Source organism: Coturnix japonica, chromosome 3, assembly GCF_054131305.1.
Source record: "Coturnix japonica strain WE chromosome 3, WE-NBRP24, whole genome shotgun sequence".
NCBI classification, from domain to species: Eukaryota; Metazoa; Chordata; class Aves; order Galliformes; family Phasianidae; genus Coturnix; species Coturnix japonica.
Window position 1 is genome coordinate 101,068,044 of NC_140665.1, and position 17,073 is coordinate 101,085,116.

The 17,073-nt window shown below is 49.2% G+C and overlaps 4 protein-coding genes across 4 annotated transcripts; 2 read left to right on the top strand and 2 right to left on the bottom strand.

The window, feature by feature from the left end:
• Window positions 1-4,136: 4,136 nt before the first annotated feature.
• LOC146761607 (uncharacterized) lies at window positions 4,137-5,378 on the bottom strand. The gene is made up of 2 exons (XM_085542297.1): window positions 5,056-5,378; window positions 4,137-4,387 (listed from the first exon to the last, which is right to left on the bottom strand). Exons 1-2 carry the CDS (start codon window positions 5,348-5,350, stop codon window positions 4,329-4,331), a joined length of 354 nt encoding a protein of 117 aa, XP_085398423.1. The 5' UTR covers window positions 5,351-5,378; the 3' UTR covers window positions 4,137-4,328.
• A 1,709-nt stretch (window positions 5,379-7,087) lies between these two features.
• LOC107312327 (uncharacterized) lies at window positions 7,088-8,061 on the top strand. Its single transcript, XM_032443477.2, has 2 exons — window positions 7,088-7,289; window positions 7,815-8,061. Exons 1-2 carry the CDS (start codon window positions 7,115-7,117, stop codon window positions 7,943-7,945), a joined length of 306 nt encoding a protein of 101 aa, XP_032299368.2. The 5' UTR covers window positions 7,088-7,114; the 3' UTR covers window positions 7,946-8,061.
• Window positions 8,062-10,299: 2,238 nt separating this feature from the next.
• On the bottom strand, window positions 10,300-10,874 carry LOC107312345 (meleagrin-like). Its single transcript, XM_015859656.3, has 2 exons — window positions 10,718-10,874; window positions 10,300-10,563 (listed from the first exon to the last, which is right to left on the bottom strand). Exons 1-2 carry the CDS (start codon window positions 10,773-10,775, stop codon window positions 10,424-10,426), a joined length of 198 nt encoding a protein of 65 aa, XP_015715142.2. The 5' UTR covers window positions 10,776-10,874; the 3' UTR covers window positions 10,300-10,423.
• A 2,261-nt stretch (window positions 10,875-13,135) lies between these two features.
• LOC107312344 (cygnin-like) lies at window positions 13,136-13,711 on the top strand. The gene is made up of 2 exons (XM_015859655.3): window positions 13,136-13,293; window positions 13,448-13,711. Exons 1-2 carry the CDS (start codon window positions 13,236-13,238, stop codon window positions 13,585-13,587), a joined length of 198 nt encoding a protein of 65 aa, XP_015715141.2. The 5' UTR covers window positions 13,136-13,235; the 3' UTR covers window positions 13,588-13,711.
• Window positions 13,712-17,073: the final 3,362 nt, after the last annotated feature.

The window sequence follows — 17,073 nt, forward strand, 5'->3', positions numbered from 1 at the left end:
CCTAAGCCATTCCTTGTTCCTCTGTTCCAACCCCTTCCCCCTCAGCACACACTCTCCTTCTCTAATCCTCAAGGAGCCACGGCTTAGGAGCCATAGCTTAGCATCACATGATGTGCACGTCCTGTTGTTCTGCACTAATAGCATAAGCCCTGCATGAATCCCCTTGATTTTAGGGCATGGATTGTTACTGGAATTCCTTGCTTTGTTTTCAGTGCTCTCGATTCTGCATTGGATCTTTTCCATTACTAATTTGCTGGTTAGTCAGAGCACGGTGAGATGTATCATTGTTTAGATCTCAGAGACAGTATTTGGCTTCACTGTAGATAACAGCAGGGATGTACCAGAGGGGGAGTGGTCTATATCATGCAAATGGGAGGCACTATTTGGGAAACAGGTTAAAGTCATCAAGCTAACAAGTTCCTTTAGTAAAAAAAAATCCCAACACTTACTGCCTTGGCCAGACGTTCCAAGCATCTGTCAGCTTGATTCTGCCAAATAAACTGCTTCGAGGATTTGGGCTGGGGGCACCCTCACTTCATTTGCATTTGATGCTGTTGAGGGGCTGGGAAATGGTTTGAAGTTGAAGGAGGGAAGATTTAGGTTGGATATCGGAGAAGTTCGTTACTATGAGAGCAGTGAGGTGCTGGAACAGCTGCCCAGAGAGGCTGTGGATGCCCCGTCCATCCCTGGAGGTGTTCAAGGCCAGGTTGGATGGGGCCCTGGGCAGCCTGGGCTGGTATTAAATAGGTTGATGGCCCTGCCTGCAGCAGGGTTGTTGGAGCTTCATGATCCTTGAGGTCCCTTCAAGCCCCACACCATTCTATAATTCTATGATATGATATACAGAAGAGACAAGGAAAGATGGGAAAGGGATATTTGGCTACATGGGCATGACACCTTGCAGGCCATCTCCCTTGTCCATGATGGAGCAAAATTCTTTCCTCCTTCCTGCCCATGGAAAGGAGATAAGCAGACAGAATGCACAAAAGGGAGCAAAAACATGACACAATCCCTAAGAAACATATCAGCATGGGGGCACGGCAGTGGTCCCAGCAGGGATCCATTTGTTCTGGGAGAGTTCATAAAGGGGCTTTGCCCAAGACGTATTTAAGCAGCTTATGGCCATTAGACAAATGTTTAATCTGCAGGAAAGTGGGCCACCAGGAGGGCAGGTGCTCCGACGCCTTTAAGGCCATAAAGCAGCTGGGTCTTTGTAAGGCTTTTTAATGATGGAGAGTGATGGAAAGGACCCAGGGGGTAAGTTGTCAGAGAGTAGAACCAAGTGACTGGTGTCACAGCTTCCATGCCAGGGACTGGGAGACTGTGCAGCAATTGCAGCCCCCTGGAAGATTTTGGTCATTCTGTGTGATGCAAGAAAAGAGCAGGATCATCTTCAATCACCCACATCAGCAGCTCCAAAGAGAAGGCCGGAGCATCACCTGGGGATCATGAGCAGCATTTCCTGAGCAGGCTCCGTTATTTTGCAATCATCCAAAAGATGGCAGCCTTCCCCAAATCTTCCTCCTTGCCAGCTGGCTGGGCTCCGAGCTTTAGGTACGTGTCATACCTCGACTCCAACACTGCAGCTGGCACAGCCTATGGGACACAGAGCCTGAAAGCTGCAGAGAGCTGTTAAATCCACGTCTCTGTCCCTGCTTTTCAAAATCTTCAGCCAGATTTCCCCACCTCCATTTCTCTGAGTTTACCAATCTTAAGGCACACAGCCTATTTCTGGCTCTGTTCCCATGGCCTTGGCCACACTATGGACATTTCTTCCAGGCCATTAATCAGTGCCAGGGGCTGTATTCTGCCTCATAGGCCTACTGGCACTACCTGGCCATTCCCAACCTATGAAAAATCACCAGTCAAATCATGACTCTGAGTCTTAGCTGCTGTGGCTCCTGTCCCGTTCTACATCCCAAATCATAGAATAGTTAAGGTTAGAAAGGATTCCTGAAATCCTGAAGTCCAACCATCCACCTACCACCGATACTGCCCACTGACCACATCTGCATGCAGCAGGCCTGATTCCCATCCCCACCATCCTGAGTGATGTTCCTCCCTGCCTAAAGGTGATCTCCACTGCCAAGGGAAGTCAGACAAAGAAGAAACAAAGGCAAGAAAGAAATGATGATGTGCTAATATAGTTACTGCCTTGGCCAAGGATGAGCAGCTGGCAAGAAAGATCCATTTAAGGAGTGAGAGCTTTGCTCATGTGTACAGAGGCTACCAAGGCTCCACTGCAGTCCAAACCAGAGGCTTTAACAGGAATTTGCTGCTGTACTGCAATAGCAGTTTGTTCAGTATGTGCCCTATAGGCCTCCATAGGACTCTTTTTATCTCTATGGACAAACAACGGAGGAGGAATGGGAGGAAACATCATGGGATACAGATGCTTTACAGAGTTGGTTCTCAATGCATTGGCCATGCAAAGGTGTGAGAGCTGGAGCTACAACATCTCAGAAGCCCATAAGGTTTCTTACATACTGAAGATGTTTTCTGAAGAAATAGGAAAGGTCTTTGGGGACAGAAACTGTCACCTTCATAGGTCTGTGTCTCAGCTGTTGGTTCAGACTGTCTAGGCCAGAAGAAGAGGTAATGAAAACTTACATAGGAGTCTTTGGTTCTACAAGCCAAAGATAGCTTATAGGCCACCTACAAGCCTAGAGACCAGAGCTTTTAGCACAACCTCACACAAACAGATTGCTAAGGAACTCAAGCATGAGTCCTGTTGTGATGGGGTTGATATGGGAAAATGCAATTCCTGTGTTTGACCGTATCTTCACTTATAGACACTCATTTATCTGATAGGACTTACCCAACCTACCCTGATGCCCTGCACACAACTTTCTGGAAGGCAATGAACAACACAACGTGCTTCAGGGTAAGAGCTGGTCTTTTTAATGAGAGGACTGATCTTCGTTTCCACGAAATGAGAAGCAATTACTGCAAACATCACCATTTCCCTCTTTGTCCCATCACCAAAAGCCTCTGCTCTACTTCTTCTTCCTGTGTGTCAGGCAGCAATATGAGCTCCCACAGCCTTCAGTATGCTCCTCCTTCTCTCTTTTAGTGCACATCCTGGAACAGCACCTACTGCAGCACTTTTTGGACTGGCTTTTTCCTGTAGAAATTAAACAAAGAGCATTAAGCCTATGTTTGTTCCTCTATAGTTCATTCATTTATCCTCCACATCATTTGTCACCTTACCTGGGGTGGCCATCAGGGCCATTAGAAAAACAACAAACACAACGTAGATGATCTTCATGACCAGTTTTCCACCAGGACCACAGCAGTTCTGGGATACAGCCTTTCAGAGAGAGCTTGAATCTGTTTCTAGTAATAGGGCTGGAAATTCTGATATTTATACACATTCCTTGACAGAAAGGACAGCGTTAAAGAGGAGCGTGACTTTGCTGTTGTCCAAGGACATATTGTTTGCTGCATAGTGGGATATTATGTCACTCCAACCCAGTGGCCATCTGACAATGAGACACCCCCTCTGCGCCCATTTGTCACTGGTGCTGTGAAGTAGGGCTGCGCAGACTCCTTCAGAGCAGGGCTGGCACAGAATTTCTTCCTAACACCTAACCTAAATCTCCTCTTTTAGTTTAAAGTCATTGCCCCCTTCTACTACCCCTACTAGAGTGTGTAAATAGTCTTCCTCTTGCTTACAAGCTCCTTTCTTCTCTCTCCTTGTGGAGAAGCAAAGAAATAGCAGCCACAGTACCTCCACCTCAAGAAGTGATTGAACCTGAGCAGTCACTGTAAGTTGTGTTCCCTGGCAGTCACTGCACCTTTCAAACCAAACAATGCTGGCAATGCCTTGTACCATTCCCTCCAGCACTGCCTGAGAGCAGGTTGGGTTTGTGTGCCCTGGGGAGCAGGACTTACAGAAGCATTTGCTCCAAGTCTATTAACTGTGAGTAGGATTGATTCTGAAATGAGTACACTGAAATCTTGATGCTCTGGGTGTCTGCAGTCCTTTGACAGACAACAGACATCTGCTCAGCACAGAGCTGATATTTCCCTGTGAGCATGGCTGTCATCATTTGGGTTGAGTTCGGAATACCCTTCTAAAGCCCTGCATGGAATCACGGGGAGAAATACAAACAACCACACACCACACACAGGGGTTACATCTTTTTTTTCTCCTTTTACTTATTGAGAAGAGGGGATGACACGTGGGTCAGAGCATGGAGAAGCTGCTCCCAAAGCCACCGCAGTGCCTCCTCTCCCCCAGGGGCTCCTCCTCAACCCTTATTTCCCCTTCTTCCAGCTGGGAGACATGCAGCAATGCCCCTTGCAGTCGAAGGAGATGGCCCAGATCACTTGGTAGAGCAGTAACTGATCTTCTTCGGGCAGTGCTTCAGGTCCTGCCCATAGCCTGCAAAGGGAAGCACAGAGTGTTGGCTTGGGATGCTGTCTCCAATGCTACCTCCAGGCACAGGCACTGCTCAGGGGAAAGACTGCCCGAGTCCAGACCTGAAGGTGGAAGGAAACTTGAAGAACACAAGCTTAAGAAACTAACTGCAGCTCCCTCTCCCCGCAGCTGGTGACTACAGGGCCAGTTCATGGTGTAGATGTGGATGAGAAGTGATATCTGAATGGGGTTCCTAAGGCCTAGCTGGGGAATCTTAGCCCAGAGTCACCTCTTGCCTTCTGTAGAAGGACCAAAGTCACAGAAAGAGCCATTAACAACTATGGCTGTGTCACATCAGTAAATCAGATACATCCAGGACTGCCCCTTGATACAGAAATCAATTTGAAAGTGTCCCCTCTGGTACCATGAATCTCTCGTGGCTCCCAACAGGTTTATCCACATCTAGACCCTTAGTGAGAAATGGTCTGTCCTGGGCTCACTCCCAGACTGAATACTGAAGTTATTCTTACTCAAATCTGGCTGACCCAGTCCTTATTTCATAGCCCCACTGTATCGACCTGGTGATAGCAATCACCTCCCGTGGTGATACGTATATTTTTGAGAGTTTAAGTCACTTTAAACCAACAAATCTCAGTTTGTATCAGCTCATCTTGCCCCATTTGCCCTCTTACCTATGGTGGCCAGGGAGACCAGCAGGAAGACGGAGAAGATGAGGTAGAGGAACCTCAAGGCTGGAGGCGAGCTGGGGTCTGAGCGAGGCTGGAGAGAGAAGAGCTGCAGAGGGCTCAATGGGAAGAGGTGGTATGGATTGAAGCTGTGGCTGCCAGTATTTATAGAGCAGAGGATGCTAGGGAGGCGTGGGAACCCCTCCAAGATTGTGCTGTTTGTGGCTGGACGCACAGCTGTGGAACAAGCACCAGAACTTCCTGCATGCATCCAGGTGTGCTGGCAGCCTCCTCCTTCCATGGGTCCAGTTGCTCAATATCAGGCACCATTTCAACACACTGTCTCTGGAAGAGAGTATGAGGGAATAGGGACTGTCAACAGCAGGACAGGTGGGACTGATAGGTCATAGAATCTCAGAATGGCCTGGGTTGAAAAGGACCACAATGCTCATCCAGTTTCAACCCCCTGCTGTGTGCAGGGTCACCAACCAGCAGCCCAGGCTGCCCAGAGCCACATCCAGCCTGGCCTTGAAATGCCTGCAGGGATGGGTCAGTGTCCTGATGGATATCTGTGAAAGAATAAGGATGGGAGAATGAGATTGATATCACAGGGCTTGGGCCTTTCTCAGCCTCTGACAGAGATGCAGCAGAGCTGAGCCATGGCCACAATGTACTGATAACTCTCCCTATTGTCTGGACCTATCACCAAGAGAGGCTGGCTGCAGTGACAGAGGCCCTGCTGTGAGCAACCTCGGCTTGGGAAGGTCCTGTGTGTCCACCCCCAGTGTCAGAGAAACCAACATAGCTCTCACTTTAGCAAACCTCATATTGCATGTAACCCTTTTTGTTGTTCCCCACCCCACTGATGAGCACTGGGGCTCACCCCATTACCAGCATCTGGGTGAGCCTGCCATTTGCAGACACTTTGTTCATCCTCCCTGCCCCACAAACCTACCAGTTCTCCAGTATTTTATGACTCAAAAGCTGGGTAGGATGTAATGGGAAAGCACACATTTATTGGGAAAGCACCTCCCAGAAAAACACCTTCTTTCACATTGAGCATATGAAACAATTAAAAAACTCACAGAGTAAATGCAAACTTGAAAATTAGGTATAAATCCTCCTTGAAGAAGTAGGTCCTGCATTCCTTCCCATGAACTTATAGAACTGTAGAGCTGTGTGAGAAGGAAGAGACCCTTCAAGTCCATCTGTCCCACTCCCTGCAGTGAACAGGGACACCCACAGCTCCATCAGTGCTCAGAACCCCATCCAGCCCGGCCTTCATCTTTCTCTTAGCTTCAATCTTCTCTTACAGGCCCTATCTTCTCAATCTCCTGCCATTTTCACAACAGCCTTCAGCTTTTATCCTGCTGAAATGAACCTCAGGGTACATGAACTGGCTGGATGCCTTTTACAAACCCAGCTCCTGTTTATCCTTGTGGGACAATTGGTTCTGGCCTCCCAGCGCCACGACATTGCTTTTGTTTTGTTCCTGCCCATGACCCTCTGCAATCTGAATCCTTTCTGCAGGCTCCTTGTTTTGCATTCTCCAGCTAATTGCTCGTGTTTGTACAGAGCAGGCAGCTTTCCCTATATTTGTCTTATTATTTCTTAAGCACAAAAAGATCCACGGGATTGCTAATTCTGGCCTTTAACTCTTTGAAGTCCCTTTCAACTTCTGATCTATGAATACATTCAGCAGAGTCTACAGATGACCATAAAAATCCTTAGGCAATACAGTACTGAACTCACAACCCCACATTGAACCCCACCAGGGACGGTGACCCCACCACCTCCCTGGGCAGCTGTGCCACTGCATCACTGCTCTTTTAGAGAAGAAATGTTTCCTAATATCCACAGATCAGATTCCCCAGCCTTATGGAGCACGGCTCTGGATGCCCACAGGTGGATCTGGAGGAGGGGCATCACACCCACATGCCCAGGTTGGGACTGGGAGGTGAAGCCCACTGGAGCATGGCCCCAGGCGCCCGCCACCTTTGGCAGTGGGTGCAGCAGGTTGGGGTGACATTGCACACAGCAGAAAGCAAACACCACCTCTTTGGAGATGGCTTTGGTTACGTTCCTCCTCCTGCCACACTGCTCAGATCAGGAATCCCTCTATAAAATCCAGGGTCTCCAGAGCTGCCCACTGTGGACGTGGGATCTCCTCTCTCCTCCAAACATGAAGCTGCTCTGCGTGCTCTTCGCTGTGCTCCTGCTCTTCTCCATGGCTGTCCCAGGTAAACCAGCAATGCCATCCCCAGGCTCTGAGGGTGCGGGTGGGTGCACAACCTCCAGCAGCACCATCTCCAAATGCATCCCTTGGGTCCCTGAGTTTTAGAGGCATGTAGTCACAAGGGAGGCACCTCCTGATGTTCTGCTTTCCTTGCTGTACCCCAGTCCTTCCTTTCCCTTCCACCCTATGTTCGCAGCACCCTGTGCCTCCTGTCTTTCCCCTCCAATCTGCAGTTGGGCAGAGGGTGATGGTGATGGTGATGGTGATGGTGATGGTGATGGTGATGGTGATGGTGATGGTGATGGTGCTGGCACTGCAGCTCACCTTGCTGCTTCCCTCTGCTCCCTTCTGCTTCAGACCAGCATAGAGCTGAGTGCCCAGTGTCCGGCAGGCTCAACGGGGGAAGAAAGAACTCGTCCTACCCTACATAAGCACAGTGTTATGAGCCAGCAAGGAGATAACTCCTGACTTTTGGGCTCTGCTCTCCTGCATGTTGTGTTATGTCCCGTCTCCATCTCTCCCACCGCAGGGTATGGGCAGTACGAGGGCACCTGCAAAGGGTTCTGCGCCTCCGTGTGCGGCAAAAGGGACGAGTGGACATTCCGCCGATTCTGCAAGAACAAGTATTGCTGCCTCCCCCCTCCCAAAAAGGGAAAATGATGGGTAGCAGGTCCAGCAGTGGAGCAGGAATGGATCTGGCAGAGGAGCTCCCAGCGCTGTGTTTGTTGAGTGACGGATGGTGTCTTTTGCTTTGAAATAAATAGGAGTTGATGTGATTTCTGTGTGCTGTGTGGTTCATGCATCTCTGGGTAGGGGCACCAGGGGAAGCTTTGCTGTGTCCCTGCACAGCACACCTTGGGCAGCCCCAGATCTGGGACTGCAATGTGACACACCAGGTGGGAAGAGGCTTTGGGAGCCCTGCTTTGAAGCAGAGCGTGCATTAGTTGAATGGATTGCCTACTATTGCATTTTCCTCCAACACAATTTAGTTAGAGAAGATACAACAGCCCCCAGAGCCCCCTCAGTCCCATTCAGCCCTTGGCACAAGGACCTCAGTCCCACCAAAGGGGTAGAGTCTGGAGTGAACATCCATCTCCTCCCCTTGCACCCCCAAAATCCCACTGCTGGGCTGTCTCTAGAGCATCCTCACCCAGCGCAGGCACCCAGGTGTCACATCCTGCAGCTGCTTCTGGCACAGGACAAAGCAGGGGACTCTTCAATGCAATCCATGACCAAGTGCCCATGGGCCACAACTGCACGTCCATGTCCATCACACTCCAGAATCCAAAACAAGTTGCCAGAAATGGGGCCCTTCACACACAGCAAAAGGCTCTGGAGCTGGTGCACAATGTGCCATTGTGAGCTGCTGCCGTCCTGCTCACCTGGCAGCCAGTAAGGAGCAGTGGTTTGCCAAGCTTCCCCTAGCCCCAGACAACAGGTTTTGGAATGAAAGAGGAAATACCCCAAAGAACTGTGTGCTGATGAGGAGATGACACAGCCATACAGGGCTAAAATGACTGAACATAGAAGGCTGACCACAAGAGCAACGAACCCTTTGCTGTTTCCTTCCCATTTTTCCCCAAGAAATATGTAATAGCACAAAGAAAGCAAAGAGCAGAGACCAAGGCTGCCTATTGCAACGTTTTGACCACCAAAGTGCTGTCTCTGTGGTGCAAGAGTGATGCTTGTTCACACTGTCTTCCCAAAAAGGCAACAAAATGCCCCTCTGCAAAAAGCATCCAAGAAGCTCTCAATGGATCCCTCTGGGGGCAAGCCAAGAGCTGATGGGAGCAAAAGATCAAACAGCCTCTTGAAAGGGAGGTCATTAATAAATATCCTAAATAGTAGGGCCAGGGATGCTGAAATATGAAGACCCCATTAAAGTATCATAGAATAGAACCATAGAATTACCAAGTTTGGGAAAGACCTCCAAGATCATCCAATCCAACCATCCACCTACCACCAGTATTCCCCCACTAACCCATGTCCCTCAGTACATCTGCACGATTCTTGGTCGCCTCCATGAGCAGCCCATTCCAACGCTGGTCCACTCTTTCAGAGAAGAAATGTTCCCTAATGTCCAAGCTGAACCTTCCATGGAACAACTAGAGGCCATTCCATCTCATCCTATCCCTGTTACATGGAAGCAGAGGCTGACCCCCAACTGACCACCACCTCTCTATGACGCCCTGAAAGGAGGTGGTGGTCAGGTGGGGGTCGGCACCACAGAATCATAGAATGGCCTGGGTTGAAAAGGCCCACAATAATCATCCAGTTCCAACCCCCTGCTGTGTGCAGGGTCACCAACCAGCAGCCCAGGCTGCCCAGAGCCACATCCAGCCTGGCCTTGAATGCCTGCAGGGATGGGGCATCCACAGCCTCCTTGGGCAACCTGTTCCAGTGATATGCCCTCTTTATTAAAAATTTCAGCCATTATTAGATGAATATTCATGCCTTAGAAAGCCAGCATTGATAAATCACTGCTGCGCAGAGAGCTTTTCTGTGTTTGCAATGAGAAAAGAGCAGTTACGGGCTCAACCCACATGGAAAGGCCACTATTTCTGTGCTTAATTGCGATAAGAGAGCTAGATAAAAAAGGGGGGAAGGTTGAAAAGAAGACAAAAGGGACAGCTAAAGGAGTTAAACCCTTGCAAATAGATTATTTGCAAGCACCACGGGAGCAATTTAAGGCCAGTGTGTTGGAGACTCTGAGAGAATGTATGACACCTATTAAAATAAAAGGCCTGAGAAAGAGCTGGAAGAAAAGGTCACAGTAAAACAGTGGGATGAGGAAGGCTGTTAGAAGGAAAAAGCTGAAATTGTGTTCAAATGAGGGAAACAGAAAAGAAAATAAACAGTGCCTGGCAAAAGCAAAGAAGCCACATCAAATAAGCATCTTATTTCAAACATATCAGAGCAGGAAGCTTAGTGAGGAGGTGTAGGGCAGGATATGGACAGGGTGGTAGAGCTCTGCCTGGGGTGAAATACAAGCAACCACACCATACACAAAAGGGTTACATCTTTTTTTTCTCCTTTTATTTATTGAGAGGAGGGGATGACACGTGGGTCAGAGCATGGAAAAGCTGCTCCCAAAGCCACCGCAGTGCCTCCTCTCCCCCAGGGGCTCCTCCTCAGCACTTAGATCCACTTCTTCCAGCCGGCAGGCAGGCAGCAATGCCCCTTGCAGCTGGGGGAGGTGGCCGAGACCTCTGCTTTGGAGCACTTGGCGGAGCAGCGACCGATCTTCTCCGGGCAGTGCTTCAGGAACAGCCCATAGCCTGCAAAGGGAAGCACAGAGTGTTGGCTCAGGGTGCTGCCTCCGTGTCCCACTGGCCTGTTCCCTAAAGCCAACAGAGCCCCTGCAGCCACGACCCTCATCCCTCTGCTCTCCCACCTCCCTCTGACTTCTGTCCCAACTCAATGCCCTCCTACCTGGGGCGGCCAGGGAGACCAGCAGGAGGACAGCGAAGACGAGGCAGAGGAACCTCATGGCTGGAGACGAGCTGGGATGTGAGCAAGGCTGGAGAGAGCTGGAGGAGAGGAGCTGGGTGCTGCTGAGGGCAGTGCTGGTACCCTGCTACTTATAGGGAGTGTGAGCAGAGAGGAGGGCTTTGGCAGGGTAATCACACCACGGCTCACTGCACTGCATGCCTGATGGCCCCTCCGCCCAACACTCTGTCCCCCCAGACCTCATATCATACCAAATTCAATAGAAAATCATTGAATTTGATAAGAGGCCAGAGAACAGACAGAATGGATCTGCTGGGGCAGAGGAACCTGATGGAAATCAAGATCGCTATCACAGGGATTCGGGTGTTTCTCAATATTTGGCAGAGATGTAACTCCAAGAAACAGGGCTGAGCAGTGGACATGATGAAGAAATAACTCTCACTGTGGCTTGGACCTGTGGGTCCAGACATGAAGGGGAACCTGGTGTGAGCAGCCTTGGCTTGGGGGAGGCCTGGGATCTGTGTCCCCTTCCTCACCACCACAGGAAGCACAAGAGCAAAGAAATTCCCCAATAGAAGAAAGACAGGGAGCCTCTGGGGAGGGTCCAGAGGAGGCCACAAAGATGATCAGAGAGCTGGAGCACCTACCCTACAACGATGGTCTGAGGGAGCTGGGCTTGTTCAGCATGGAGAAGGCTGTGGGGTGACATCAGTGCAGCCTGGCATTACCTAAAGGGAGCCTACAGACAGGAGGGGAGTCAACTCATTACAAGGGTAGATAACAGCGGTACAAGGGGAAATGGTTTTAAGTTGAAAGAGGGAAGATTTAGGCTGGATATCAGGGGGAAGTTCTCTTATGTGAGATTGGTGAGGTGCTGGAACAGCTGCCCAGAGAGGCTGTGGATGCTCCATCCCTGGAAGCATTCACGGCCAGGCTGGATGGGGCTGAGAGCAAGCTGGTCTAGAGGGAGGTATCCCTGACTATAGCAGGGGGTTGGAACTGGGTGATCTTAAGGGTCCCTTCCAACCCAACCTGTTCTGTGATTGAACGATTCCATAAGTGCTTGACCCACTGCAGCTCCACACCTCTTCTGCAGAGCTGCTGCACTGTCAGATACTGCCTGCTCCAACTTCTCCATCAATCTTTTGCAAACAGTGCTGATTGCCTGCATTCTCCAACCTGCTGTCTGCAAACTCAGCAAGCACTGTCTTATTTCCATTATGTGGTTTGGTAATGAAGACCCTGGGTAGATCAGGACTCAGAACAGCCTTCTGAGGTGTCCTTCTACCATTGCCATGGTAACTAGAAATGTAGTAACTGATGGTCACGGAGTGTTTTGCTTTTCATTTCCTTCAAGCCTGCAGTCCCAGGTTGGGGCTGGGAGGTGAAGCCCACTGGAGCATGGCCCCAGGCACCCGTCACGTTTGGCAGTGGGTGCAGCAGGTCAGGGTGACATTGCACACAGCAGAAAGCAAACACCACTTCTTCAGAGATGGCTTTGGTTGTGTTCCTCCTCCTGCCACACTGCTCAGATCAGGAATACACCTCTAATGAAGTCTTTGTTTCTGATGAGGATTGTTCTGTGCTCCTGGCGTGACGAGATCTCATCCAGTCCCCTGGCACGAACACTTAATCCCAGTTATCTGTCCCTACACGTCCATACCGTCCCAGCTCTCTTGTTCATTCCTTGCTTCTCCCCTTTGCCTCCCACTGCCTTATTCCAGCTTCCCATGAGGACTGTAGGGAAATAACTCTGCTCATTTCTGCAGTTGGCCATTCAGAAGCTTCTTCAGTGAATAATGCTATTTATTTGAATTAAGCTGCAGAGCACCCTCTGACAAGCACTTGTTTATCTTAAATACATGGAATGCATAAGTTCCTATAAATTCATGAATTAGGAGAACCCCTACTTCACACTATTCATATTTGAACTGAAATGAACACCACTGCTTGTTGCTAACATTGGCTCAGCATGCAGAGCCACAGTATTTGTGTGGATCCACCGCTTCTGGATGCAAAAGGAGCAGCTATAAATTCCTTCCCTGAGTTAAGGCACAAGGACCAGACAGCCTGAGTACAGATGAGCCTACAAAGAGAGAAAGGGAAGCAGTGCTGGGAGATGCTGAGATGCTCCATTCCATGGGAGAAACAAGAGCTGGTGTAAAGGCAGCAGAGGGAAGAAGGAAGGTAGGACCACAGAAAATCTCAGATGGGAAGGGACCCACCGGGATCATCAGATCCAAATCCCAGCTCCACTCAGGGCCTTCAAACCCAATGTCTGAGAGCACTGTCCAGATCGGGCAGGCTCAGTGCCATTCCCATTGCCATGGGGAGCCAAAAGAGGTGTGGTGAGCAGCAAACCCTGCCCACAGCAAACCCTCCTCTCTGCTCACACTCCCTATAAGTAGCAGGGTACCAGCACTGCCCTCAGCAGCACCCAGCTCCTCTCCTCTCCTCCAGCTCTCTCCAGCCTTGCTCACATCCCAGCTCGTCTCCAGCCATGAGGTTCCTCTGCCTTGTCTTCGCTGTCCTCCTGCTGGTCTCCCTGGCTGCCCCAGGTAGGAGGGCATTGAGTTGGGACAGAAGTCAGAGGGAGGTGGGAGAGCAGAGGGATGAGGGTCGGGGCTGCAGGGGCTCTGTTGGCTTTAGGGAACAGGCCAGTGGGACGCGGAGGCAGCACCCTGAGCCAACACTCTGTGCTTCCCTTTGCAGGCTATGGGCTGTTTTTGAAGCACTGCCCGGAGAAGATCGGTTACTGCTCCGCCAAGTGCTCCAAAGCAGAAGTCCCAGCCACCTCCCTCAACTGCAAGGGGCATTGCTGCCTGCCTCCCAACTGGAAGAAGTGGATCTAAGTGCTGAGGAGGAGCCCCTGGGGGAGAGGAGGCACAGCGGTGGCTTTGGGAGCAGCTTCTCCATGCTCTGACCCACGTGTCATCCCCTCCTCTCAAGAAATAAAAGGAAAAAAAAAAGATGTAACCCTTTTGTGTGTGGTGTGGTTGCTTGTATTTCACCCCAGGCAGAGCATTATCATGGTTCCATATAGAAAACTGATACACTGGCTTGGTGTCCTTCTAAGGTGTCCTTGTTCATAGTCCCATGTCCTAGCTTTGCTTATATGAGCACTGGTAATGTGCAGGTCTGTGCAATCTTGTACTCCTGGATTGCATTGGGCAACTGCAATCATTATGAGGCCACCTGCAACAGCCAGCAGTCCCAGTGTTACTTACATGCATGATGCACCACGTTGGCCTGTGGCAAACCTTTCTCTCCTTCTCTTTCAGTAAATGGAGGGCCAGCTTGGGAAAAGCTAATACCATTTCCCATGAGCTCTTTTAGATGCCATATGGGGAATGGATAAATGAAGCGCTGAAAAGAAAACCACACCCAGAACCTCTGCAGCAGATTTCAGACTTGAAAAGGAGATGCAAACTGCCTCTTGTCCCATATTTTGCACTCATAGAATCACAGAGTATCCCAAGTTGGATAGGGATCACTGAGCCCAACCCCTTTCTCCATCCAGCACAGCCCAAACCCTATGGCTGACAGTGGTGTCTCAGTGCTCCCAGCAGCTCCAGGCTGTGCCCACTGCTTTGGGAGCTGTGTAGTGCCCACTGGCCTCTGGGGCAGATCTGTTCCCTCACCCTCACTATAAGCCTAATTATATACCTGCTTCAGAGCAGTAGGTTTTGAGGTCTTCTGCTGTGCAACAACGACAATAGTCAGATCAATTGGATTCATACGTAGCTGTTAATTATTTGCTTCAGGAAAGGCAGATGCAGTGGTTGCAGTTTTAGAAAATAATAGCTTTTTTAATCATTCAGGAAGTTAGATTACATTAGTCTTTGTTGTTTTTGAGCTACAACACTTGTTTTTCACCTGCAATAAATAATATTGGTCACATTTCTGAGGAGGAAGGAGGACAGTAAGAAAAATCTCTCCTCTCCTCTCCTCTCCTCTCCTCTCCTCTCCTCTCCTCTCCTCTCCTCTCCTCTCCTCTCCTCTCCTCTCCTCTCCTCTCCTCTCCTCTCCTCTCCTCTCCTCTCCTCTCCTCTCCTCTCCTCTCCTCTCCTCTCCTCTCCTCTCCTCTCCTCTCCTCTCCTCTCCTCTCCTCTCCTCTCCTCTCCTCTCCTCTCCTCTCCTCTCCCATTCTACCCCATCCCACCTTACCTTACCCTACCCTATTCCATCCCACCTCATCCCATCCCTTTCCCATCCTACCCCACCCTACCCTATCCCACCCTACTCTATCCTACTCTACCCTATTCCATCCCATCCCCTTTCAAGGGTGTCAGACACCTCCAAGCAATCAATGGAAAGTCTTTCTGTCTGAAATGTTGACACAAGCAGATACAACCATTCATCCAGTTCTTCCAAGAGCCTGTGACTTATGTGTTTTTTAACTGGTGGTGCCCAGAGGACCTCCCTTTTCCACTGCTTTTGGCTTACTTAATCCAGCAAATGTAAACATATCCATTTCTATTACTGATTACTCTGACTCTAACTAAGCTTTCTGTCTATGCATAGTCTGTCTGATAAAGAAGAAGCATCACTCAGTGCAAGGAAGACCTCAATAAGGGCACAAGTGCTGCTCTGTTTCTCTCTGGAGTTTGAAGCCTCTGCTACATTTGCCTTCCTAAGACCTGATGCCTTCTCTTTGGTAAACAAGTTATTTCATCAGGTTGGTCTGCTGAAATCTATTCAGCTGAGAACCCTTGGTGAGTTTTGTTTTCTATTCTTGCTCGTCTGATTGTTCCCAAAGCTTTGCACAATACCGAGATCAGATCATATTCACATGGATATTTTTATTCTTCTCAGTCAGAACTGTAATAGTGTTTGTTGTTCTTTAACTTGTTTAATCACACTCTTATCAGATCCCTAAGAAATTCATGGAATCATAGAACCATAGAATCCTTAGAGTTGGAAGGGACCTTTAAAGGTCATTTAGTCCAACTGCCCTGCAATGAACAGGGATTCCTGTTGTTTCACCCTGGTATTACAAGCCCCTCTTCTGAATGTGGGGAAGGATAAAATTAAATGATCTTTATGGGACCCTTCCAACCTACCCTACCCTACCCTACCCTACCCTACCCTACCCTACCCTACCCTACCCTACCCTACCCTACCCTACCCTACCCTACCCTGCCCTACTCTACCCTACCCTACCCTACCCTACCCTGCCCTACTCTACCCTTTCCTTTCCTTTCCTTTCCTTTCCTTTCCTTTCCTTTCCTTTCCTTTCCTTTCCTTTCCTTTCCTTTCCTTTCCTTTCCTTTCCTTTCCTTTCCTTTCCTTTCCTTTCCTTTCCTTTCCTTTCCTTTCCTTTCCTTTCCTTTCCTTTCCTTTCCTTTCCTTTCCTTTCCTTTCCTTTCCTTTCCTTTCCTTTCCTTTCCTTCCCTACTCTACCCTACCTTACCCTATCATATTATTTCCCTTCCCTTCTCATCCTATCCCATCCCATCCCATCTCATTCTGTCCTTTTCTATCCTGTCCCCTCCTGTCCTATCTGATTCCATCCCATCCCATCCTTTAAATAAGCCTGTCCCATTTTCTGAGACTGACTTCCAGCTAGACCACTTAATTTTCTTCAGTTTTCTGAACTTCCTGAATGCTAAAACAAAACATTTCATCAGTTGGCCATGCCTGCACACTTTGCAAAGCCACCCCACTACAATAGCAGCTCTGCTTTGTCTCTGATCTTACAGCTCCAAAGACTTGCATGTGAGCTATAGCACAGCTTGACTTTTTCCAGTGCTCACTTTATGTCCTTTTTGATTTCCAAAATGACAACTCATTGCTCTGAATTTATCCCACTCGCTATGACAGGGAGTGGAACAAAAGACATTTCAGCACATAGAAGCATGGCTGACCCTGCTGGGCTACCCTATTGCTTGTCTCTTTGTCACATATAAGCGTGGGCACTCTGTCCATTTGTTCTTTATTAACTGGAACTGTTAATTGGGTTCTGAATGAAAAGATTTTCAGTTCAGAACACGCAACAGAGAGAACATTTACTCCCAAGCTGAGCACCTTTTCTTCCCTTCAGACATAACCTCAAGCTACTGTACTCAGCCTAGCAAACCCTAATGCAGTCTATTCAGATTTGATCTGAAATATTTACCACATTCCAAAGTCACTGCTGGATGAACAGCCACATGCAGCTCCAGTCCCTGCCTTCTAATGCTACATGCCATTTCTCATGGTTGTGGAGTTCCTAGGACCTGTAGACACAGAGTAAAATGTGCAGCTGCATTATCCAGTGTGACATTACCCAGTGTGCACAAACCCAGGGCATTTGTAGGAAGATGTAACTGTGGGAAGCATGGCTGCTGTGTAGAGGT

What these genes read in the sequence shown, in the direction of transcription:
- LOC146761607 (XM_085542297.1), bottom strand. Translation starts at nt 5,350, where the DNA reads ATGGAAGGAGGAGGCTGCCAGCACACCTGGATGCATGCAGGAAGTTCT. An exon ending in GGTCTCCCTGGCCACCATAG is followed by an intron (nt 4,388 to 5,055) that starts GTAAGAGGGCAA and finishes TTCCCTTTGCAG; the next exon opens with GCTATGGGCAGGACCTGAAG.
- LOC107312327 (XM_032443477.2), top strand. Translation starts at nt 7,115, where the DNA reads ATGGCTTTGGTTACGTTCCTCCTCCTGCCACACTGCTCAGATCAGGAA. An exon ending in CTTCTCCATGGCTGTCCCAG is followed by an intron (nt 7,290 to 7,814) that starts GTAAACCAGCAA and finishes CTCCCACCGCAG; the next exon opens with GGTATGGGCAGTACGAGGGC.
- LOC107312345 (XM_015859656.3), bottom strand. Translation starts at nt 10,775, where the DNA reads ATGAGGTTCCTCTGCCTCGTCTTCGCTGTCCTCCTGCTGGTCTCCCTG. An exon ending in GGTCTCCCTGGCCGCCCCAG is followed by an intron (nt 10,564 to 10,717) that starts GTAGGAGGGCAT and finishes TTCCCTTTGCAG; the next exon opens with GCTATGGGCTGTTCCTGAAG.
- LOC107312344 (XM_015859655.3), top strand. Translation starts at nt 13,236, where the DNA reads ATGAGGTTCCTCTGCCTTGTCTTCGCTGTCCTCCTGCTGGTCTCCCTG. An exon ending in GGTCTCCCTGGCTGCCCCAG is followed by an intron (nt 13,294 to 13,447) that starts GTAGGAGGGCAT and finishes TTCCCTTTGCAG; the next exon opens with GCTATGGGCTGTTTTTGAAG.